Source organism: Tiliqua scincoides, chromosome 3 (genome assembly GCF_035046505.1).
Source record: "Tiliqua scincoides isolate rTilSci1 chromosome 3, rTilSci1.hap2, whole genome shotgun sequence".
Classification (NCBI taxonomy): Eukaryota; Metazoa; Chordata; class Lepidosauria; order Squamata; family Scincidae; genus Tiliqua; species Tiliqua scincoides.
The window spans coordinates 155,230,526-155,255,707 of NC_089823.1; the positions used below are offsets into that span (position 1 = coordinate 155,230,526).

At 43.9% G+C, this 25,182-nt stretch overlaps 1 protein-coding gene across 2 annotated transcripts in view; it reads left to right on the forward strand.

Moving 5' to 3' along the window:
• The first annotated feature begins 10,680 nt into the window (after positions 1–10,680).
• Positions 10,681–25,182, forward strand: part of MCU (mitochondrial calcium uniporter) — a 124,205-nt gene continuing 109,703 nt past the window's right edge. For both annotated transcript variants that reach the window (XM_066620439.1, XM_066620438.1), the window contains exon 1: positions 10,681–10,873. In XM_066620439.1, coding sequence (XP_066476536.1) covers positions 10,727–10,873 — 147 coding nt within the window. In that variant the 5' untranslated portion in view covers positions 10,681–10,726. The remainder of the gene's footprint in view (positions 10,874–25,182) is intronic.

The window sequence follows — 25,182 nt, forward strand, 5'->3', positions numbered from 1 at the left end:
ATAGAAATGACAAGGAATGAGGATCTAGATTCTAGTGGTTTCCAAACTGTAGGGCCGTGACCTGATTTTTGGTGGATTGCCAAAGGGTGATGGAAAGATCAGATAACTAATTGCCTCAAGCCCTGAAACTATTCAGAAATCAGATATTGTAACTGCTAATTGCCCTGCAAGGAGCTGATCTCCTGCAGTTTACAAGCATATGTAAATACTGTATAGGGAAATAAATATTTGTAGGTCTTTCTGGTTATTACTTAAAAATATTGCCGGGGAGGGAACAAATAGGTTTCCGTTCGGGCTGCTCTACCCTTGACCACGCCCTTCTGCTATCTTTCCTTGTAAAGAAATACCTAGTCCACCAAAAGGGCAAACTATTGGTGGCTTTCATTGACCTGCGTGGAGCTTTTGACTCCATTAATAGAGGAATTTTATGCAGCAAGCTAGCTTCTTGGGGGATTGACCCACGATTGCTGTTTTTAATCCAACGTCGTCATTCCTCTAACTTTTGCCAGGTCCATATCGATAGATCTGGTTCACTTTCGGGCATGATTTCAGTTACTAAAGGGGTGCGCCAGGGTTGTATTTTAGCTCCCCTCCTATTTAATTTATTTTTGGCTGATTTGCACACTTGGCTGTCCCACTGTGATCAATTTGCCCCTACCCTCAATGGTGACCCTCTTCCTATTTTGCTTTACGCCGATGACGCTGTTCTGTTATCTATTTCCAGACCAGGTTTGCGCCACTTGCTGACAGAATTGCAATCATACTGTTTATTAAACGATCTGACAATTAACATGGAGAAGACCAAAATTTTGATCTTTTCCAAGTCTTGGGTGCCGGTCTTATGGAAAATTGGTAACAATTCCTTCCAACAAGTTAAATCCTTTAAGTACCTTGGGATCACTTTCCATCATCGCCTCAGTTGGTCCCTTCATAGGAAATTGGCTATTTCCTCAACAAAGCTTCACCTTAAGGCAATAGCCCATTTCCACTTTAATTCTGGAAATCAATATACCCCTGCTGCTCTTCAGATATTTCGTGCTAAAACTCTTAGTCAACTCCTGTATGGTGTTCCCATATGGATTGAGGCCATGAATAAAGAACTTGACCAGGTAGCGGCTACCTTTTTTAGGCGCATCCTGGGAGTCCCAAATTTAATCAAGTTATCGACCATGGCCCTGGAATTTGGAACTTGGGACCCATCTCCCTTCCACTATGGCGTGGTTGTCAGCCTTCAAATATTGGTTGCGCCTCCATTTAAATTCCCAGCCTGACTCCCTTCTTTACAATCTCTTAAAAGATCCTTATACTTCTACCTGGTTCAGACTATTCAAAGCCAAACTTCAATCTCTGGGTATTGTTTTAGAATCATTTGCTGATATTGGACTCTATCAGGCCCATTCTATCATTGTCCAGACCTTTTGAAGCTGAAATTCAGTTTTTATTTTCTAACATTAATCCCACATGTTCCCCTTATTATTTTGGTCTATTACCATCCTCTGACCATGTTGCCTGTTATTTCAGGGAATTAATAAATCCTAGCAAGAGGCGGGCTTTTATGCTCACTAGATTTAATATCTTTCTCTCTGCAGTTCTTGAGGGAAGATTTCACAATGTCCCACTCGATAGCAGGATTTGTAAACATTGCTCCCAGGAACCTGATATGGTGGCCCACATCCTTTGCCACTGCCCTGCCCTTCGAACGTTCCATGATACCTTGCTAGAGCCAATTTTGTCAGCTTTTCCTGGTTCCACTGATGATTCCCTACATTTTCTTCTGGAATACGGGTGTCCAAAGTTTTTGGCAGGAGGGCCACATCATCTCTCTGACACTGCGTTGGGGGCCAGGGGAAAAAAGAATTAATTTACATTTAAAGTTTGAATAAATTTACATAAATGAATATTTTAAAGATGAACTTATATGAATGAATGAAGGTCTTGCAAAAGATCAAGGCCTATAAAAGGCCTTGTACAAAGCAAGGCTGGCCTTTCCTTCACTGCCACTGCTTCATCACAGATGTAAAACAGCAAGCAGTGGAGGGAGCCCTCATCCCACAGCTCATGCAAGACGTCAAACAGTTGCTCTTGCGTTGAGAGCAGTTGCGTCGGGCCAGTGTGGGCTCCAACAAATCTCCGGAGGGCCAGAGGCTCATTGAGACTGGGCGCTCCCTGAGGGCTGCATTGAGAGGCCTCGAGGGCTGCAAGTGGCCCCAGGGCCGGGGTTTGGGCACCCCTGTTCTGGAAGATCATTCTGTGGCAATTACTGATTTGGTCGCTGATTATTTTTGAGCCGCTATAAGGAAAATCCCCCCATGTGTTCCTCCTGTTTGATCCCCATGTTCTGAACAGAATTTTGGTTGTAGATTGTATTTATTTTGCTCTCTGAGTTCTGTTCAAATTGTTTTAATGCCAATAAAGGTTCTCGAACTCGAACTCACTCTACTTAAAATTACATAAAACTATTTCTTTCTAGACCTCCTTTTTAAAAAGTCTGGTAAACCTTGGTGGGTCCCAAGAGACTGCCATTTTAAAAAGTGGGTCCCGCTGCTAAAAAGTTTGGGAACCACTGTTCTAGAGGATACTGACAAATTTTAAAATTACACAGTCTCGGCAGCCAGTCCTTCACTTTAGAAACACCATTCAGAGTGGTGTAGGATATAGGATATGTACATCCTCAGAAACTGGTGCAACTACAGATGTGCCAGCAGTGATGAAACCCCTCTGCTTAGCCCCAGTTATGCCAGCACGTGCACCACAGATCCCAGCACAACACTGTGCCAACATACCTTGACAGCTGCTGCAAGTACAGCTGGTATAAAAGCCAAAATGGAGTGGAGATGTACACAGGATAAGGACCATATCCTAAACTTTCTCCAGGTGACAGACATGCTCCAAACATTGGTGTAACACTATACCAACATCTGAGCTGGCATACAACAAAACACCACCCACAGAAAACAACACAGAGAGGGGAAAAAATAAGACAAGCTCATCAACCTGTTTGCCCTGTTCACCTTCTTACAGTGAAAATGTAAGTGAAATATAGGATATAGACTTTTGTATAGTGCCCTGCATTTCAGAAGGAATAAAATAACTCTTAGAGTCCAATCCTATGCATGTCTACTCAGAAGTAAGTACCATTAGAGTCAATAGGGCTTAATCCCAGGAAAGTGAGGATAGGATTGTGGCCTTATTTATTGCAATCAGACAAGCGTACAGTACTTCTTTATTGTAGGGCAGGACAGGATTAAGCTAGAAACTGAAAGGAACAAGAAAGAAAAGTCTAAAAGTGGAGTCTAGTTTCATCTCATAATACAGGGCTTTTCAAACTGGGGCGTCATGATGCCCCAGCCTGCGGGCCCTGGCCCTTGCCCCCTTAAGGGGTGGGGGCAGCCTGGAGGCAGGGAGGAGGCAGTAGTGCAACCCCCAGGATCGTGCCGCTCAGGGGGGCTGCAGGGGCTTGGGTACATGTACCCAAGTCCCTGCAGCCTCCCGGGGGTGCGGGGAACCCGGCGCAACCTGCAGCAGGGCTCCCCACAGCAGTGAAAGTAGATGCGGAGCGATCACACTCCACTTCCGTTAGCAGCCCCCCTGAATGGCGCGATCCTGGGGATCGGGCCGCTGCCTTCCCCCGCCCCTGCTGCCTCCCCCCTCCCGCCCATGCAAGAACTTAGTGGCTCTCAAACTCTCCCAGAGAGTTTGAGATCCACTGCCATAATAGTAAGTTCCAATGTTTAACACATTAATGACCATATTACAACACAGAGTATGCTCTGCAGCCAACCACAGCACATTAATCTCAGTACTAAAGCCTCTGCTAGAGAGACCAGGACTCAGATGACAGGGTGTGTCAAATGGGGCTACAGCCCTCTATCCTCATCTTGTGCATTTGTAGTTGCATCCAGGAACAATGGTGATAGGAACTATGGAAAAAGAGCAAAGCTAGCAGATACTGCTTCACATAGTGCATTATTAGTCTGTGGAGTTCATTGCCACAAGAGGTGGTGATAGCCAATGGTTTGGGTGGCTTTAACGGGATTGGACAAATTAATGGAAGACAGGATGCCACTAGCTAGCCATGATGGATATTATACTGTACTATCTCCAGGTTCAGCAGCATTATGGCACTGCAATACAGGAACAGAAGGAACTACATATGCTTTTCTATCCGGCTTTGGGCAGCTGGTGGGCCACTGTGGGAATAACCTGATCCAGTTGGTTTTCTTATGTTTTTGCAACAGTGATTATCTCTCTAAGCTGCAATGGTTTAGTGTCCCAACATGGCACAATATACAAGTATACTTCCATTCCACTTGTTTCACTGTGGTTTCTTGGTCTTCATATCCCTCACCGTAGCTTGCTAGGCTTCATTTTTGCTTTAAGGCTGAAGCATTGCACTGCCCATTAAAACAATTTGTTGTGATACAATAGTGCTACAAGTCCACTCCAGCCTACTGCCAAGTCCTGGAAACTCTTGTTTTTCGATACCGTAGTTGTGTGTCAGTCCATACAGAGCTTGTGTATAATATTTATTCTTGTGAAACTTGACTGCAGGTACTATTGTGAAAGTTCCCCTGACTATTTGTTGCTTCACTTCCTCTTAATAAGAATTAACCTTTGCTACACTATATCCAATACTCAAGGCCAATGAACTTGATTGTTCATTGTGATTCTTTTTGCTCTGCTCACACCCCTAATGATCCCTTCTTCACAACCCAATGCTATGTACATGGATCTCTTTTCCCAGTGCTGCAGTCCCCTTCGAGCCAGACTGACTGCACTAACGTTATCTTAGGTATAAAAAAGTGACCTTAGAAGCTCATGAACAAACCATGCCATTGAGTAGATTCAGCAATACAGCTGGCTTAAAATGAAACTTAAAATGAAATTTGTGCTTCTTTGACAGAGTCAAGTGCATTGTCAGTCACTCCCCCAAAGTAGATCTTGCATCTGTTTCTGTCTAGGAGATCAAGTACCATTAAATTTCCATGTTGCTGCCAGCAACTCAGAGAAACACCCCAGAATGGATTGAAAGGAATCTGCACAGGCTGGGTTGTAAGAGGATAGACAGGACTATGTACCCTCTTAAACTTTGTTTTTCCCTGCTATACTAATCAGTTTCCTTAACATAGCCATTTTAAACTTTCAGGGGGTGGAGTTCTAGAGAATGGTAGGATCCTGAAGGAAGTGGTACCTTGCTGCTCCTGCAGGCAAAGCCTGGGTGTTTGAATGCCCCCTGGCAGACAACTCTCAGTGATCCACACTGGATCTCTAGGAGTGATTGCACCCTCACTGCCCTGTGTGACTTAGGCTGCAATCCTAACCACACTTTCCTGAGAGTAAGTTCCATTGAACAAAATAGGACTTACTTCTGAGTAGACCCGCTTCGGAGTGTGCCCCTAGAAAGAGAAAACCTGGAAAGCTGCTAATTTGTTCCTATTGTGTCCTGAACATGATTTTAGGAATGGGTCAGAGTTGTTCTCTTCCTACTCTGATGCCATTTTAACTAGGGAAATGGACTTCCCCAGATTCCCCAGATTCTGCTTCTCGGGGAAACTGGAGGACGAGCTATTGTCCTAACCCCCTCCCCCGCCTTTCCTATAGGTCACAGCTTAGCTGTGGGCCCTCTTGGCTTCTTTTACTTTGGGCCCAATCCTACCCTCCCCCCCAGCTGATGCAGCTGTACAGAAAAAAGGCATGCTATATCCAGGGGAGGGGTGGATCTGGAGGCTTCCCAGGGGCAGGCAGGGAGCAGGAGGTGGAGCCAGGACCAGGCAGTTATGCTGGATCCTAGCCCCATTCCCTGAGGAGTGTGGCGTGGCTCCAGGTCGCTCCATTCTGCTCGGATCTGTGCCACCTCCTGTGGCGCAGATCCAAGTACATCCATTGGAGCCACTGTGGCTCCAGTGGAGCCCCCAGGGAGGTAAGGGGAAAAGTTTATCCTTGGCCCAGGCTGAGCCACAGTTGGCCCCAACCTTGTGCTGGATACAGTGCAGGCCCACTGGCCTGCCTGTTCCAGTGCAAGTTAGGATTGCACTGTGAGTCATATGTAACTGACTGATAACTGAAAGGGATTTATGTCCCCTGTCATAGCCAGAAGTTGTTTTTTTTGTTTTTTGGGGGGCGTAGACCTCCACTGCCACTGGCTCAGGAACTAGATTATCCTGAGGAAGTCCCCTGGGCCAGACCCCTCTCCACCTTAACCTACTACAAGGCCTCAAAGCTCTCTCTCAAGAACATGCTTGCAATAACAAGGGCATACCCGCTCCACTGATATTCTTTCAATAAAACAAAGAAAGATTCAAAAATAGAGATTTTATTAAATAAAATATGGCAAAGCGAATTAAACAGATAAAACAACAAGGTCATCAAATTAGGCAAGAGGAAACAATTTCAACAAATAGGTGAACAAGTATTAAAGTGCACTGTACTGCTGCAAAGTACTTAAGGATGGACTAAGATCTCTTTCATGCCCAATACTGTACGCCAAAGTAAACCAGTATAGCACGACAAACACCAGAGCTTTGTAACATGGCAGACAGAAGGTAGACCCAAAATAACATAAAACCTAACATGTTCTAGATAGATAGTCCCTAACTGACCATCCTAAAATAATAGGCTCCATCAGCATTCTACTCACACTCCCAGGAATCATTTACTGAACTTTCCCGTGGGCACTGTCTAGAGAAGAAGACCAAAAGGTTCCTATTTCCCGATCATTTATTGTCCAACTAAAAGGACTAGCCAACTCTCTCATTAAATAACTTTACGCTTCCACCTCTTCTTTTCCAACTGAAGCTCACCACCACTTGAGACTTTACACAAAAGGAACCATGTAAATGAAATAAGCAAAAAGTCACTAAGAAACTCTATTATCAAAAAAAGGGGGAGGGGGAATGATCCACAATGTTACATACACACAGGATTTTACCAAAAAAATAGAGGGAATTAATACCACACCTCCCCATCAAACATTACCGTTTCATGACATCCATGACTTTGCTATAGCCATGTTTCTTACAGGGATTCCTATGACTGGCTGACAGAATGAAGAATTTCATTCAAATGCCTTGTCCTACAGACTGGAAGAAGGGCAGCACTGATACTTACTTGGTTTCACCATAGCCTGATGTGTTATATTGATCATCCAGTGTGGTGGTATTTTTTTTTAAGTCAAACCACAATACTAGACAAAGGGCATTAAGTTAAATGATTAACATATACAGTATGGGAGGGAGTGACAGCTCTGAACGACACTGCACTGAAGCTGTGCCATGGAGTGCCATGGAGTTTAATTGTAAACTTTGATATATTCTAGGTGATTTTTTACATATATTGTCCATATTGATTGTTACCTGGCCTGATGGTCCCATAAATGAGATGGAAAGTTGCAGGATATAAATATATCTCACTGAGTTGGACTGCCTTAGAAAACTGACCAGAAGAAAACACAATTGGTTTGCATAGTGACAGCCTGTCCTGCCTGCTAGTAGAAATTGGCTTGAGAGAGTATTCACAACTGTGCTGAAAAATCAACACTGGATCCCAATTTCCAGGCAGAATTTGAAGTACTGTTTTTGACCTTTAAAGTCCTAAATAGCTTAAGCCCTGGATAATGGATCCTATTTCATATGGATATATAAATCTGTCTTATAGTGAATCAGAGCACTAGTTCATGTAGCTCAGTAATGTCTGGTTCACTGAGGTCCAAGGCAGATGTCTCTTTATTCCAGTTTCTAACTGGAAATGCCAGGAACTGAACTGGAGGCCTTGTGCATATGCTTTACCACTGAGAGATGGGCCCTTCTGTACAAAACTAAAGTTGCTAATGTGATCTTGACCAGCATACAAGTTGGCTGGTCAAGGGGCAGGGTATTCTCAGTGGTGGCACCCTTCCCTAGAGGAAGGCAGCTTAGCTTTGTTGCTAGATCTGTTTAGCTTTTGTTTTTTGGTGATTGGTTAAGACCATATGGTTCCAGTGACCATTTGGGGAGACACATGAATTTTATTCCAGCATTCTGATACTTTTTTTTTTAAATCCTTGCTACAATGGATGTAATTATGTTGCTTTTCCATTGATTTTATTGTACTATACTAATTGTATTTTATTGTTTTTTTAAATTGTTGTTTGCCTCTCTGAGGCTTTGAAAGCATGTGGTGGAATACAAATTGAAAATAATAAATAACCCCTAGGAAGAAGAGCATTCCAACGGAAATAGGAACATCTGAGGATTTTCCTGATCTCAGAAAAACACTGCTGGAGGTATCCAAAGTCAATGTACTATGCATTATTTAGATTTACATTATCTTGAAGGCTGAGGGGTAATAGCAACATTTCCTTATGAGATTTATTCTTACAATAATAACCTTGTCTAAGTCATTATTATTGCCCTATGATAGATTCAGGGACATAAGCTGGAAGACACTGGCAAAGCCATGACTGCGCTGAAATCTGAATTGGGATCTAGATCCAACACACTTCCTTATACTGTTAGTACCATTCTTATGTCAGCAGTTTCTTTAGAAGACAAACCTAGCATGGCAACAGCAAGCCCTATAGCCACAGCAGAATGGCTTTGTTTAGGACCCATCATTTCTGATTCAGTGAGTCCTGACCTACCTTCCAAACTTCCTATGGTTTTTAGGCTGCCTTCCCTTCTTTCTTGATATTGCTATCATATAGAATGGTCTCAGTATCATAGGAGGGCCAGTATTAGGAAGACATGCACAAAAGTACTCCTCTCCCAAAGTGACCTGACAGCAGGTCTGGCCCAAGCCCAAACACCTGCTTGGGGGAGACAGTGCAATTTTATAGCCACCTCTCTCTTCTCATGGTGTAGGTGAGGTGAAAATGTGGCAATCCAGAGCACTCTCTGTCCTCTTAATTCTAGCTCCACACCTATCCACAGTTCAGGCTGAGGGGACTGGCCCTGGATTGCCATGGTATGCTGCACCCCCCTCAACTAAGAATGGGCAGTGAAAAACTTGCAGCCCCCATTTTTCCCAATGCTGCTGGAAGAGATGGCTCCTGCCACCCCAATCCCAAGGAGTGGTGAGCCAAGTGAAGTAGCTTGGTGAGCAACAGTTCACAGGGGGACAGTCACAAGGTGTGGGGTGCCTCACACCTCATTAGTTCATTGCTCCCCCACAACTTATTGCTTGACATGAGCATTTTAGTCAGCATCATAACTGGGCTGGCCCTGTCTTTATGTGGCAGTTTGGCTCTGAGGCTTCTGGTTGCTGATTCCAAATCTGGTGTCTTTTGAAATTATGGTGGTGGTAGTCTTGTTGGCCTTACAGAGAGACATAAAGGTATGAAGCATTTTTTTAGTGAACCAACTAGCTGATTAAAAAAAAAAAGGTATTTCAATACCCAGTAAGACATAAAGACTGTTTTGGACAAAGTCATCATGTAGCCTTAGAAGAAAAGTGAAATACCACATACCCAGAGAGCCTTCTGCATACACTTAAAAGACAGAGGGCCCAATCCTATCCAACTTTCCAGCACTAATGCAGCTATACCAGTGGGGTATAAGCTGCATCCTGCATTGGGGGGGGGGAAGCCACTGATGCCTCCTTAAAGTAAGGGAATATTTGTACTCTTACTTTGGGGCTGAATTGCAGCTGCATTGGTGTTGGAAAGTTGGATAGGATTGGGCCCTGAGAACTCAATCCTATGCATGTCTACTCAGAAGTAAATCCCATTGTCACCAACGGGGACTACTCCCAGGTAAATGTGGAAATGTGCCTGAGGCTGCAATCCTATGTACACTTACACAGGAGGACACTCCCCCTGAAGCAAACAGGGCTTAGGCTGTGCTCTTGTACACATGTACATAGGAGTAAGTCCCACTGAACTCAGTGGAACTTGATTCTGAGTAGACATGCATAGGATTGGGCTCTTACTTCTGAGAGGCCATATACAGGATCAGGTTGTGAGCTTCTCACCTAACATCAGAAAATAAAAAAGCAATAGTAAAACTGCAATTGTATTCCCAAGGAAGTGTGCATAATTTCTATTAAATGGAATGGATCTCACTTCTCTGAGTAGACATACTCATGATAGCACCATAAGTTGCTTCTTCCAGAGGGGCAGCTGACTGACAGCCCAAACCTATGCATGTCTACTTAGACGTAAGTCCCATTACACTCAGTAGGACTTACTTCCAGGTAAGTGTGCACAGGATTGCAGCCTAAGGCAGCAAAAACATCAAGGATGGGCTGCAGCCCATAAAAGCTTACACTACCATAAACGTCTTGTGCTACAATCCTATCCACACTTTCCTGGGAGTAAGCCCCACTGACTCCAGTGGGACTAACTTCTGAGTAGACATGCTTAGGATTGGGCTCTCTGCACTGAAAGGCTGGCAAGGCAGCGTCACCCTCCTTCAGAGGCCACTCCGGTTCAGAGTTGCCAAACCCAATTCCTCCTTCACTCCTACCGGCTTGCCAAGCCAGCGTCTCACACGCACCCCCCCCCCGCGCTTCACCTTCCCCTGATTGACAGCTCTCGGCCGTTCTATCCCGCCTCCCTGAATCGCTGCCGGCCGGCGATTGGTCAGGGCGCGAGCGGCGGCGGGCCTGCCCTGGGATTGACACGCGCCGCCGGAGCCCTGCGCGGAGTAGGGCTTGCGCTGTTGGCTGGTGCGCGCGCGGGGATTTCCCCGCCCCCTTTCCAGCAACCCCGCAGCGCTGCCTGCCGGAGAGCGGGGCGACTTCCAGTTGAGAGATGGCGGCCACCGCGGGCAGATCGCTGCTCCTCCTCCTCCTCTCCCGGGCTCCCGGAGGAGGAGCGGCGGCGCTGACAGGAGCCGCCGGCTGCTTCCCGGGGCTGGGGAGGCACCGTCAGCAGCAGCAGCCCCCGCGGCACAGGACGGTGAGCGCCTCGGGGGAGGCAGGCGGGAGGGCAGGTGCCGCCGAGGCCAGCGCTCGCCCTTCGCCGGAGGCACCGGGCTGGGGCGCGCGAGGCACTTTGGCGGCGGGGCTTTGACGCGGGACGTGCCCTGCTGCCGCCCGCCCGGAGCCTCCCTGCGCTCTCCCCTCCCTCAGGCGGGGAGCCCAGCCCAGTCCTCGCCCAGGGTCCGCCCCGCCAGCGGAGGGACCGCCCGCCTGGGACGAGGGCGACCCCTCGCTCCTCACTTACCGTCGGGCTTCCCCCGGTGCTCGGCACCGGCGCCTCAGGCGGAGGGCTGTGTGGCTGGCGTGGAGAGGGAGCCGCCGCTGCGGTGTGCGGGGAGAAGAGGCGGAGGAGGGAGGCTGCTGGTGCTGCAGTGACTTGGTGGGGAAGCCAGCCTGGACTCTCCCGGGCGCTGCCCGCATCCGTCCCCCTTCCTGCCTCGTCCCCGCGCGCCTCAGGGCTACTGTCCTCGCCACACTTTCCTGGGAGTAAGCCCCACTGGCTGCAGTGGGGTTTACTTCTGAGTAGACATGGATAGGCTGGGGCTACACTTGGGAGTAATGACTGACTGCAATGGGATTTACTTCTTAGTATACATGGCTAGGATTGGGCTCTCAGGCTACAATCCTATTCACTCTTTCCTGGGAGTAAGATCCATTAGCTGCAATGGGTTTTTACTTCTGAGTAGACATGGATAGGATTGGGTTCTAACTTGACTGATGGGGTTAGGGGTGGAGGGGGAGCAGGTTGCCTGTGAAGGAGCTTTTGCAGAGGGGCAGAATATGGGCTTCCCACCCCACCCAGTTTTCTTTAATTCATTCAAGGAACTGGGTGGAGACAGGTCTGTTATTCTGTTTCTCACTCTCCTTCCCATATTAACACACCTTGAAATGGAAAGGGTTCGGATTCACTGTACAGGGTCTCCCCCTCCCTTACCTAGGTCAGTAGTTCCCAAACTTTTTAGAGCCCTTGACACTGCTCTGATCTATAAATGCCAAGGGCTGTAGGTACAGTGGTGTTTGGGCAGCAGTGCTCCCCACCCAGTAGCAGCTTGTTTAACGCTTGAAGGCACATAACCTAATTGGCCCTGTCAGTTTCATTACCAAACAAAATTTTGGACATGAGCCCTGGTTGGTCCTGGACCCACAGTTTGGGAACCGGTGGCCTAGGTCCATACTGTAGCTGGATTCCAGCCAGTGATTTTTCACAGTTGTGAGAAGTTCTTTTTCTCTTCTTCTCTCCCCCCTCCCAGTTTTTCCTGCTGTTTTTTTTCCTGGCGTAGTTATTTGTTAGTAACAGAATTGGTGCAGCAAGGTTGAACTCAATGCAGATCTGTGTGTTGTTTTTTTTGCTGTAATGTTTAAGTTGTAAAATTCAAAAAGTGCATTAGTTCTCTGTAACAAGTGAGCCAGTGATCAAAGCTGGAGTAAAATCCAGGTTAATCTAAAAGTGCAGTTAACCTCTGACAGCAAGGAGTCTGCAGATGGTAATAAAAAGTTCTGATGTGAAACTGATAAAACAAGACAGTGTGTTAAATGCCTGTTGCTGAACTTTGTTGTGTATTCACCATTGCTACGTTACGAGCTTTGATGCTTTTCTGGTTACACTCCACTTTCACTTGCATTTAATCAAACTTTGGGTGACTGGTATAAATCATTTCATATGTGTTTTATGAAAATTATGTTCTATTTTTATACAGTCTTGATGGCAGAGCAGCAATATGTATGTCTCTCTGCCCCCCCCCCCCAGTTTTCTGCAACTTGTTTCAAATTCCTTGCTAGGCTTTTGTGGTCTAAAAGGCCTTCAGTTTGTCCTTCAGAGTCTTACTAAATCTCATGTGTAGTTTTTGGTTAGTTTTTAAAATCATTCTGTTTAACATCTAGTTCTGGAAAATGTTTATAACAATAAGTGCCAGAATACATTTATTGCAATGTATAAGTGTGTGTACTTTGCAAGCTGCTTTTCAAATGGTTTGAGGCTACTATGCTGGAACTAAATTTTCCACCAACATGTAAAATTGTAAATTGAAGTCTCTTTCCTATTAAGTGATACTTGTACACTTTCAATGTGTCTCACAGATTTTTCCCCAAGGGTTTTATTATCTAGACTCCTTGTTCTTAAACCATTTCTACTTGCTAATTCCTATTTTGTCACCTATAGTTTTGACACGTTGGAGGGTAACCTATGAAAACAAGGTCAAGGAAGTAGTAACTGTAGTCAAATATCACACGACACTGTCAGATCCCTGTTAAGACATCTATTTTGCTTAACTTTGTCCTTACTTCTGCAAAGTGTTGAAAGGATGTCTAAATCTAGCAGAAAAATACTGTTGTGAGTATAAAAAAGTTTGGAACAGTAGGCTTAGTAGTTCAGTTTCATTAAGGCATTCTGTGACAACAGAAGGAAGAGATTTATTGATATTTTTATATGAAACAGATTGTAGTCAACCACTGGATAAAGTTTGTAACCTTGCTGTATTGTCAGGGAATAAAATTGTCTTTGGTAAGCATAGCTATGTGGAAGTATTGCCTGTAGCTAATGTAGCAAAATAAATGGGAATAAGTGTAAAAAAGACACTCCATCATGTGCAAGAACATCACATCTTTATGAAATATTGATACTTTTTTGGTTTGCTTTTCACTTTGTTTCAAGCTTGTACTGTTGGCTTTTACTGAGCAGTCACCCTGTGAATGCAGTAGATGGCACTCTGCATTGTTCTGGTAGTTCGTATTAGATCTGGATTATATCTGACATGCAATTCAACTGCTCTAGTATGTTGGCACACTGAAGGTGGTTGAACTGTGTATGGCAGTTCATGAATCATCATGGCCCGCTGTCATGTGGAACAGCCTTCTCCAGTTGACTTGGCAGTGTACAAGTTGAAAGTCAAAGAGATGTGGCTCTGATGCTGGGTGTATCTGCCTTGTTTGTATAGGAGCCATTGTGCTCCAAAGAGCAAACTTCTATGTTGATTAGAAGAGTATAATCCTTTGAGTTAGACTTTGCCAGCAGTTAAGGGTCCTATTACTTTTTCAAGAGTTTTGGCTATATCTTACTGGCATTGAGAAGAGGGAGAGATACACTAATGAGTTTTACCACTTTCTTCTTTTTACAAAGAACAGCTAAAAGAGCTCTGCCTGAGGGTGTAGTTTGCTCCTTTGCATCTTGGTGCGGCACAAAAATATGGTACTCACTCATTGTAAGAAAAATGATTTGGTTCTAACACACTCACAAAATTGAGTGAACCCCTTGTGATAACCTTCTTGGGATCAGTCTGATTTTTAGTGCTTTTATATAAATTATATTGGTGTTTTATGTATTAATCTACCAACATCACAAGGCTACTGAAGACAAAAGTTCTCTGTTTTCAAGTTATTTCCTAAAAATATACCTTTTCCATGAAGCCTTGTGCTACAATGCCATAGCTTACTTTTTCCTACTTGTGTCTGTGCCTCCCCCCCTTAGGGGGTGTTTTGCTTTCTTGGGGAGGGGATGTGACATCTTGTTAGAAGAACAGAAACTAGAGGGGGATATGTTCCACTAATTTATTTAAAGCACATACAATCTTTGATGGGAAAACACAGAAGGCGGTTGCCACACCATTGTCCTGAACATAGTCCAAATGTCCAGCAGTTCTTCTGTATGAATTGGTTTTTCTCTGTTAAGTCAGGTGATGCTCAGTGCTGCACGGGGACAGTGTAGGGGGTATTATTCTGCCCAGCACTCTAGTCTCTAGGATTTGCCTGCATGAAGGGAGGCTCCTGAGTACTACTACCCACAGTCCAATGGTCTCACGTCACTCCCAGGGGCAATTATCTCTGGGGGTGCAGTTATGCTGTGGCAATATGCCCCTATCATTTAGGCTACCCTTAGGAATGATCTTACCTGTCTCCAGCCATACCTCTGGGTGATCTAGTGCTCCTTCCCTTTCCAGGACTTTTCCCCTTCTTTATACAGGTTACCTCTGTCCTTCAGCTTGAGCCCTTTCCCTCCTCTTATACCTTACCCCATCTTTTCCCAATTCACATTCCTTTCCCTTCAGCCTTTAAAACCCTCTTCATCACCTTCTCTTCTCTTGTTCTCCCAGTGTCGCCCTCCTTGATCAACCCCATCATCCTCTACCAGCCCTTTTTAAGGGCTGATACCAGTCTCCAACTGTAATCAGCTTCTGCTGATGGACAGTTGGAGAACTGGCTAGCATGGGTGAATTGGTCATGACTGATGATGATGTCATCACCAGGTATCTTGCTGTTGTTCACTTCTACAAAGTTCATACAGTGCCATGGTGGGCCATAGCGCTTCACAGTGCTCTAACTAAGTTTAAATATGTATAACTTGAACAATTACATTTTCCACCTTTCTTTGATGTTCCTCTTGTGTATGACTATAGCAGGGGTGTCAAACTCATTTCATACAGCAGGCCAGATAGCATTCATAGTGCCTGTTGAGGGCTAGAAGTGACATCATTAAACAGTTGGCCAGAAATAAGCATTTTGTTTTCAGGTAGGAACTCATTAGCTGCAAATAACAGAAGATAAAATACACTAATCTTGATAATATTTTCAAGATATGATTCCATTATCGTACCAAGAGCCCAATTATCATGCAGGCCACCCTTTCAGCAGCACTGCTTCTACTGAGATCTCACTTTGCAGTTCAGCAACTGAGAGGTACTCTGTGAAGTGACACCTTGGCAGAAGTGGCTTGCCTGATGATTGGGCTCTCCCAGGGCCTCGGCAGCATCTCCCTCTCTCACCCCTTTTGGTCTGTCTCTTTCTCTGTAGCATTCCTTGGCCTCTGTGGCTGCCTTCTATCTCTCCCTCCCAGAGCCTTGGCAGAAATGATGCTGCTGAAAGGGCGGAGCTGGGAGAGCCCAATTATCATGTGACCTGGATAAAGAACTTCTGCGGCCTTACGTTTGATACCCCTGATCTAGATTGTAAGGCCCTAAGGATAGGGACTTGTCTACTCATTCTTTGTCAAGTGCCATGTATGTTGATAGTGCCATATAAATTTATTTTATTTACAAATATATACGCTGCTTTATCTTCCTAATGGGCATTCAAAGCAATTTACAGGAATAATAAACATCATAAAAACATGAAACATAAAAATATAACATTAAAATCTCCTAGAAATGGTAAATAACCTAAAAATCTCATCAGTAGACAAAAGCAAGAAAACCAACAGCAAACAAAAAAGCAGGCCCATAGAACTAATCGGTATAAAAACCTTAAATATCTATATTAAAAAGCCTACGGCTCATAAAAAAGAATTGTCTTTCGGCCCTGTCTCAAAGCCTCTGAGGAGTAGTAGTTCATAAATTGAGAGGAAGGAAATTCCACAGAGTTGGTACTGCTATGGAGAAGGCCCTACTCTTTACTGTTGCTCCTTTCACCTCCATAGCTGGCAACACCTGTAAAAGGGCCCCCTCCAATAAATGGAGAGCTGGATTATATAAAACAGTGCTCCTCAATGTTTTTCATGCCATGATACCCCCCCTCCCCCAAATAAAGCATGAGACTGGGAACCTAGCACTGATCCTCCCCCCTCCTGGAACCCAAACCCACCCACCCACCCCTGTTGCCGCCCACCTATTGTGTCTTCACAACAATCTTGTGAAGTAGCAGCTTGAGCAGGGTAGGAGCTGCGGGACAAGACAGAGAGAAGAGGCTGTGCAGGATTATATCAAGAACTCCGTTTTGACAAGTCAGTACCTTTACTGAATTGAATCCAAGTCCTCTCTTGCAAGTCTTTGAAAGATTGCCACAACCCCCCAAATGAGTTGGAGTTTGCAATTCCATTGGGGTTCTGACTCACAGGTTGAAGAACAGTGATATAGAAGAAGATGACGACGGGGTCTCAAATATCCTGATTCCAAGCCCTATAGGTCAAAACCAGCACCTTAAATTGGGCCTAGAAATGAATTGGCAGCCAGTGCAGCTGTGGTCCAGCCAAGTTGAATCGCCTACCTGCAGCAAGTATATGGGCTGATGCATTCTGCACTAATTTGAAGTTTTTGAACTGTCTTTAAGGGCAGCTTCCAGTAGAGCATGTCACAGTAGTCTAGTCTTGATGTAATCTTGGCATGGATCACTTCACATAAGGTCTGCATAATCCAATTATGGCTACAGTTGGTGCGCTAGCTGAAGCTGGGCAAAGGCTCTGCTGGCCACAGCCTCCATCTGGGAATCCAGGAGTAGTTGTGAATTCAAGCAAACCACCAAGCTGCAGACCTGGTCCTTCAGATGGAGTGCAGGGTTGGATTACAGGTCCAACCTTGTTATACATGGATTTTTTATGCACGAGTTTGACTCAACATGAATGAGCACTGCAAATGAGAAGGAATGTGCTGATCTCTGGAGAAGGGGAAAAATACATCTCTTTAAAATCAGTTTTAAAAACTGCTTTTTACTGTTGTAGGGAGACAGTCATACAAATGATTACAGGTATAACCTAATTATCCATAGATTTTATCTCAACATGATGGGAAGTACCCTTTAAATTAAAGGAAAACAACAATAACCTCATTAATGCAAGAGAGGGCAGCTGGCTGACCATCCACAATCATTCTCTCTCCAGGGACAAGGCAAACCCCTCACTGAGCACGTGAAAGAAGGCTAAATGGCAGTGATTATCACCTTTCCCCCTCACTGCTGCTCCTGGTGAAGGGAAGAATTGCTGCCTCCTAGTGAAGCCTAAGCACCTGGAGAGAGATTGATTGCCTCTGTGTGCATTACAAAAGGTCAGCAAGGCTGTTTTTAAATCACTGGAGCAAAGGGACTGAGTTTTGGGAACGAACCTTCACGAATAATGAGATTCATCCTGTACTTATATGATAACTGACAGTTTTGTCAACTTTTTTGTTGAAAAGCAGTACATAATATTCTGAAACTAATAAGAGTGATGGTGTCAGTTCTCCTATGCTGTCTGGTCCTTAGTTTTCATAAATGTGTAATTTGTGTCTTAGGACAAAATTGGGACTGTTGAGACTAAGCTACCATTCATACTTAATAGTTTGCTTACTCATTAATTCTTGACTAATATGATAACCACTGTGTCTTGCCTTTTCCAATACTGATGGGGACTAGGAAGGCTTGGTTCAAATTTCCACATGGCCACAACTGCCTAAGTGACCTTAGACTAATCTCTTTTGGCCTAACCTATATCTCAGGTTGTGTGGATAAAATAGTGGCAGGAAAGATTTATGTAAACTGCCCTTGGCTCCTTGGAGGAAGTGTGGATTATAAATGTAACTAACAATAAACAGTAGACAAATGTATTTTCCATTTTCCCAGGAAGATGTTGCCTCCTAGTGGATGAACTGGAGAGTTTATTTAATATTACTTTGATACTGGTAGTATTTATTTTTGTTGATTTATTCCACTTGTATCTTGTCATGAAACTCAAAGGTATTATACATATGATTCTGTGGTACTTACTATCTAGGTCAGCCATTTTCAACCACTGTGCTGTGGCACACTGGTGTGGCTTGAGTGGTCCACAGGTGTGCCACCAGAATTTGGGGGAAGGTCATTTATTAGTAGGGCCAATGGGGGATGTGAGCTCCCACTGGCAGCATGGTGTGCCTTGTCAATTGTCAAAAACCTGATGGTGTGCCTTGACCATTTTAATACCCTGTCAGTGTGCCATGACCATTGATGAAAAAGGTTGAAAACCGCTGATCTAGGTACTTACTAGACACAGTTTTGCATTGTTCTTGAGAGATGGCTGTATTATGTGGCTTCAGACCATGACTGTGGGACATGTTCTCCTCTGAACACATAATCTAAAAGTCCAATTAAATAGCTAATTAAATATTCTAGAGGACTTATAGTAGACAGTTGGTCCCTACAGGTTGAGCATCCCTAATCCAAAAGTCCACAATGCTCCAAAATCCAAAACTGATGGCTGAGATAGTGTTTGCTTTCTGAAGATTCAATATACACAGGCTTTGTTTCATTCACACAATTATTAAAACTATTGTATAAAATTACTTTCAGGCTATGTGTATAAGGTGTATATGAAAGACAAATGAATTTTGTGTTGACTTAGGTCCCACTCACAATATCTCATTAGGTATATGTAAATATTCCAAAATCTGAAATGCTACTGTGCCAAGCATTTTGGATAAGGGATACTTAACCTGTATATGCTTTCCATATGAAAGGAAATTTTGATGTCTGAAGGGGAACCAGAACACTTTTTAAATATTTCTATGCAATATAAAATCACAGAGAGTTTGAAGGTTAAGAGGGGGAGAGTGTGCCTCTGGCAGCAGTTTGGCATGTACTTGTGTGAACTTTGGAATAAACATTTCATAAAGCTGCTGATTTGACAAGATGTATGTAATTTCTGGCTTTCAAGTAAATTTTCAGCAGTATATGTGGAGTTTTTCCCATATTGATACCAAGAATGTGTGGGTCAGTAACATGTACATCATCGTGAGTGACAGTGGTGTAGCTAGCGAGGGGCAGGGGAGGTTTCTGCCCTTGGTACCAGCCTTGGGGGGGTGACATCACAAGTGACCAAAATAGCTAAAATCGCGGTTTTTAGGAATAACACCAACATGTCATATACCATTCAATACGGGATTTACAGCAGAATGCAATGAAAAAGACCGGAGTGCATTATCTCCATTCTATCAAAATTAATGGCCAAAAAACCCAGAAAACAAAAAATGCATGGAGCCCTATAGAAAGTGAAACTGAGCTGTATCATGTGTTTACTCAGAAGTAGGCAAACGTGCCTTAGTCCATTGGCAAGGGCAAGCTGAGAGGGATTGAGTGACACCACAATGGTCTTAATCCAATGAACGCAACCCCCAAAAAACACCCAAGAAGGAGATCTCTTTTTCCAAGCTGACAAGTGTATTTAGCTCTATACAAAGTGATGCTAAACCACACGATCACATTTACATGCGAGTAAGCAAACATGCCTTGACTCATGGTAAGGTCAGGCAAAGGGGAATGAGGCTATCAGTATGGTCCTGATGAAAGTGGAGCTCAACAAATGCTCCAGAAGGCAGCCTCCCTATAAAGAGTAAAACAGCTTGAGCTGGTAAGGTGAATTTTTCTCTTTTAGACTTGTAAAGCCAGGTGGGTCCTGATAGTGATATGGTTTAAATATAAGAACTTGAATTGGGTACTGGGTAGGGCTAAAAATCTTGCTGATTTTTTTTTTGAGGGGGGGTTGTTATTGCAGGCAGGCTACAGAAAAAATTCACTTGGTAGATAGGGCTTGCTTCCCCTTATGTAATTATTAGTTTAATTATTTATAATATTTTAATTTACTTGGTGTCACTTCCAGCCATAACATCACTTCCGGTGGGTCCTGGACAAATTATCATTCTAAAAAGTGGGTCCCGGTGCTAAAAGTTTGAGAACCACTGCCTTAACTCAAAACAGATCAATGGGATATCTTCGGTGGGTGGACATTGTAGTGACTGAAATCTGGAAGAATACCAGTATGTTATATACCATTTGATGCAGAATTTCATCAATTGCTTGTGGGGAAATATTGACTGCATTTATTTTCTGACCATTTTTATTATTCATTTCATGTCATGACTATTACTGTCTCTGTCTCACCTACCTCATGGGGTTGTTGTGAGGACAAAATAAGGGGAGGAACCATGCACTCCACCCTGAGGTCCTTAAAGGAAGAGTGGTTTAAAAAATGTAAAAAAAAAGATTGATTAATTAATTAATGTGTTGTGTAGGGGTGACAAAAATTTATGGGCCCCGGATGTCAAATGACCTAGCTACACCACTGGTGAGTGATGAACATGCCCATGTCTGTTTTGCTGTATGCTAAAGGTTCACCCTATAATGCAAGTGAACCAAATTGATGATTATATGAACACTTGTAACACAGGGTATATAACCATTGTTATGTGTAGACAATTATGATAATTGCCAAATGTATATTGTCCCAACATTTTGAATAAGCCACACTTAGCTCTTACATGTTAAGTAGAAATATTAGGATTCTAACTGCATCAAATCTTGTGACAACATGCATCAGCTATTATAATTACACTTAAGAACGGTTAAACACTCTTTGCATTGGAAATATTTATATAATCATCTGTTTGGTTCCCTTGCATTATTGGATAAACCTTTCTAGCTTAGTATTTCAGAACACAATCCCTCTTAGTAGTAATTCACTGTTTTCCTGTGTGTCGGGGTAGGCAACCTCCAAACCCAGAGACCAGATCTGGCCCACCACCCAAAAATCATTCTGCCCAAAAAGTTATATCTGCTTGGTCTGAGGCAACCCTAAAAATAATTTTGGTTTGTAATTCTGTCTCTGTAAGGCTTACACAGTGTAAGCAGACCATAAGAACATAAGAACAGCCCCACTGGATCAGGCCATAGGCCCATCTAGTCCAGCTTCCTGTATCTCACAGCGGCCCACCAAATGCCCCAGGGAGCACACCAGATAACAAGAGACCTCATCCTGGTGCCCTCCCTTGCATCTGGCATTCTGACATAACCCATTTCTAAAATCAGGAGGTTGCGCATACACATCATGGCTTGTACCCCATAATGGATTTTTCCTCCAGAAACTTGTCCAATTCCCTTTTAAAGGCGAATTTTAAATCCCCTTTTAAAGTTCCACAGACCGACCACACACTGAGTAAAGAAATATTTTATTTTGTCTGTCCTAACCCGCCCAACACTCAATTTTAGTGGATGTCCCCTGGTTCTGGTATTATGTGAGAGTGTAAAGAGCATCTCCCTATCCACTCTGTCCATCTCCTGCATAATTTTGTATGTCTCAATCATGTCCCCCCTCAGGCGTGTCTTTTCTAGGCTGAAGAGGCCCAAATGCCGTAGCCTTTCCTCATAAGGAAGGTGCCCCAGCCCCGTAATCATCTTAGTCGCTCTCTTTTGCACCTTTTCCATTTCCACTATGTCTTTTTTGAGATGCGGCGACCAGAACTGGACACAATACTCCAGGTGTGGCCTTACCATAGATTTGTACAACGGCATTATACTAGCCGTTTTGTTCTCAATACCCTTCCTAATGATCCCAAGCATAGAATTGGCCTTCTTCACTGCCGCCGCACATTGGGTCGACACTTTCATCGACCTGTCCACCACCACCCCAAGATCTCTCTCCTGATCTGTCACAGACAGCTCAGAACCCATCAGCCTATATCTAAAGTTTTGATTTTTTGCCCCAATGTGCATGACTTTACACTTACTGACATTGAAGCGCATCTGCCATTTTGCTGCCCATTCTGCCAGTCTGGAGAGATCCTTCTGGAGCTCCTCACAATCACTTCTGGTCTTCACCACTCGGAAAAGTTTGGTGTCGTCTGCAAACTTAGCCACCAAGGGCAGAAGCTTTCTTTAAGCATCATTCTCTACCTGGCCATACATCTTTGTGTGCTGTGCCCATCTCTTTTTTCCTTAGGTCTGTGGCCAAATCAGGAAGTATGCACATGTGTATCAAATGTGTATGTGTTCTTACTATTGAAGTACCTGATGTCTGGCCCCTACATGAAAGAAGGTTGTTGACCCTGCTGTACAGGTATATGATGGAAAGCAAGGATATAGTCTGCCTTTTATTCTTATGGATTAAAAAAAAATACCTAAAAACTAATTAAAAGCTTTGTTAAGCTAGGAGCTGTGGTGTGTAAAAAGGTCTAATGAAACACATTTGTGAATTTAAAATGAGGGGGGAAACAAGAAGTAAAATAGGCTGCCTTATAACATATGTAGATTTGTGAACCAAGTTTAGTGTATGACACGGTTTTGTTCCCTCTTGGTATATGTGTTGGTCATGATGGATAATTAATCTACATTTTCAGACAATAACTCTTTAAAAGTTTCTCACAACTTCTGTTAGAGATTCCTTATTGGGTTATTTCTCACACTCAACCTCTGCTACAAAAAAATATCCACTTTTTGTCTCCCCCGACAGCAGCCACTGAGAATGTGGAGAACCTTGTCAGTGGAGCCTGCTGTTGCATTTGCTGCTGTGAGAATTGAGGCAAAGTAATGCTAACATTTCTTTTAGTTGTTTCATCTCTAGGTGGATGGGAAGGTGGAAGGTCTCCTTATATAGGTGCAAGGATGAGAGCTGACTGGCAGGGAAAAAATGAGGATAGTGTGAATGAACAGCTGTTTCAGCAACTGTCTCTGAGTGGAACTGTGGTGGTTGCCTGCACTGTATAGGAGCTTTTGGATCTCCCCATGGTGCTTTCTTGCCTTACCACCATGCTTAATGTAACCATACCTTTGCTTTTAGGGGAGAATGTTTGTGCAATGAGAGAGAGAAATCAGTGGTGAGATTACTTAAGTTTTGGCATGTGTTTGAGAGACTAGTGTAGCAGCAGTAATATTTTCTTACTTCATTAGTATGAATCACATGAGTGCCTGGAAAACATTCATCAGTAACAGCGTTCAAATGCTAAACATTCTTAGGTAACATCAATGCTTGAGGTAGAGCAGATATTTTAAAGTTTTCCAAATAACCTGGATAGCTGGGGCTATTTCTGCCCTGATTTAGAGTACATTTAAAAGAAATAGAAAGATATTATCATGTTTGAGCTTTCTGATCATGTAACTACCTAGAGTAATTATCTGTTGAATAAATGATACAACTTGAAGTGACTACTAACTATTAAATCTAACACTACTAAGTGGTTGTTATTTACCTTCATTTAACTGTAGATTTTTAGATCTTGTCAAAGAGCCGAGTCTCTTCCCATGTTTTTTGATTGAGTTCATATCGTGAAACTGCTGCCTCCTGACTTGCTGCTTTTCTGCAGCTGTGAATGAGGTGGGTGGGGCAGCATGAGGCTGGGAGGGCGTGTGAAACATGATGGGAGGAGGTGGGAGAGAAGGCTGGTTGGGCAGGCAGAGGTGCTGCATCTCAGCATGGAGCTCTCTCCATGTGCAACCTTGCCCCAAGGACTACATTTCCCGGTGTGCCCCTCGCCCTGGACATCCTGGGATTGATCAAGGCTGGAGGCAATACTTTCCACACTTTCCTGGGAGTAAGCCCCATTGACTCAAATGGGGCTTACTTCTGAGTAGACCTACATAGGCTTGGGGTCTGTGTCAGCTTAACCTAGGATCCTCACCTTTCTTTTTTCCTCCCCCTTCAAAAAAGGAAAAAAGCCACTCTTGATGCCCCAGCCTGCATCTCACCATCTTGGCTGGGGGAACAGGGGTGGCATCTGCATGCTGGGTGTATGTGTGAGCAGCCCCTGTCTACTCTGGGGTGAGTTGTAATCTTGCCATATGTGGCTGCAATCCTTTCCACACTTTCCTGGGAATAAGCCCCATTGACTCAAATGGGGCTTATTTCTGAGTAGACCTACATAGGCTTAGGATCTGTGTCAGTTTAACCCAGGATCTTCACTTTTCTCTTTCCCCCCCTTCAAAAAAAGAAAAAAACCCACTCTTGATGGCTTTGTCTCCAAAAACTGATTAAAAATGAAAAAACCCCATTTCTTTTCAGCCATCCGCTTTTTCCTCCTGCCTCCTTTTTTTTTGGGGGGGGGGTACTCTGTTGGCTGCTATTGTAAGACAAAAGGCACAATCCTAGCTAGGTCTACTCAGAAGTAAATCCTATTGTGTTCAATGGTACTTACTTCCAGGAAAGTGGGGTTAGGATTCCAGCCAAACAGTCTCTAGGTGTCAGTCTGCATCTAGTAGATACACATAAAACAAAGTCTTCCCCTCCTGCAAATTCATCACTCCCCCCCTCCCTTTCCAAAACCCTCCAGGTGTGCTGCTAACAAACACAGGACACAATCCTAACCAGGTCTACTCAGAAATAAGTCCTATTTTGTTCAGTGGGGTTTACTCTCAGGTAAGTGTGGTTATGATTGCAGCCTCAGAATGCTGGCAGCTGTTTTTTTGTTTCTAGTGTATAATTATAACACCTTCATCCCCATTTTGGGGGTAACTGAGGTGATGTCTTGTAATGGGGAGCCGTGGCCAATGGCTACAAGGATCAGGGGAGGCACAAGCTGGAAAAGTTCGAGAACCACTGCTTTAACTTGTGGAATTGCCCCCCCCCCACCCCCAAAGGACCATGAATTTGGTTTCCATTGAGAACCAAAAACCATAATTTTGGACTTCCCAAAATTCAGCTGCAGTTTGTTGGAAATGAGATATTCTATACAAGCAGAGGTGTGATTATTTAAGGATTTGAAAAAGACAGTGGCAAATAGGAAATTTAGCATCTGTGATTTGTCTTAACAGCATTCAGTACATAAACAAATTAAAAGCAATCCCTTTTGGAAAGCAATCCCTTTGGAAAGT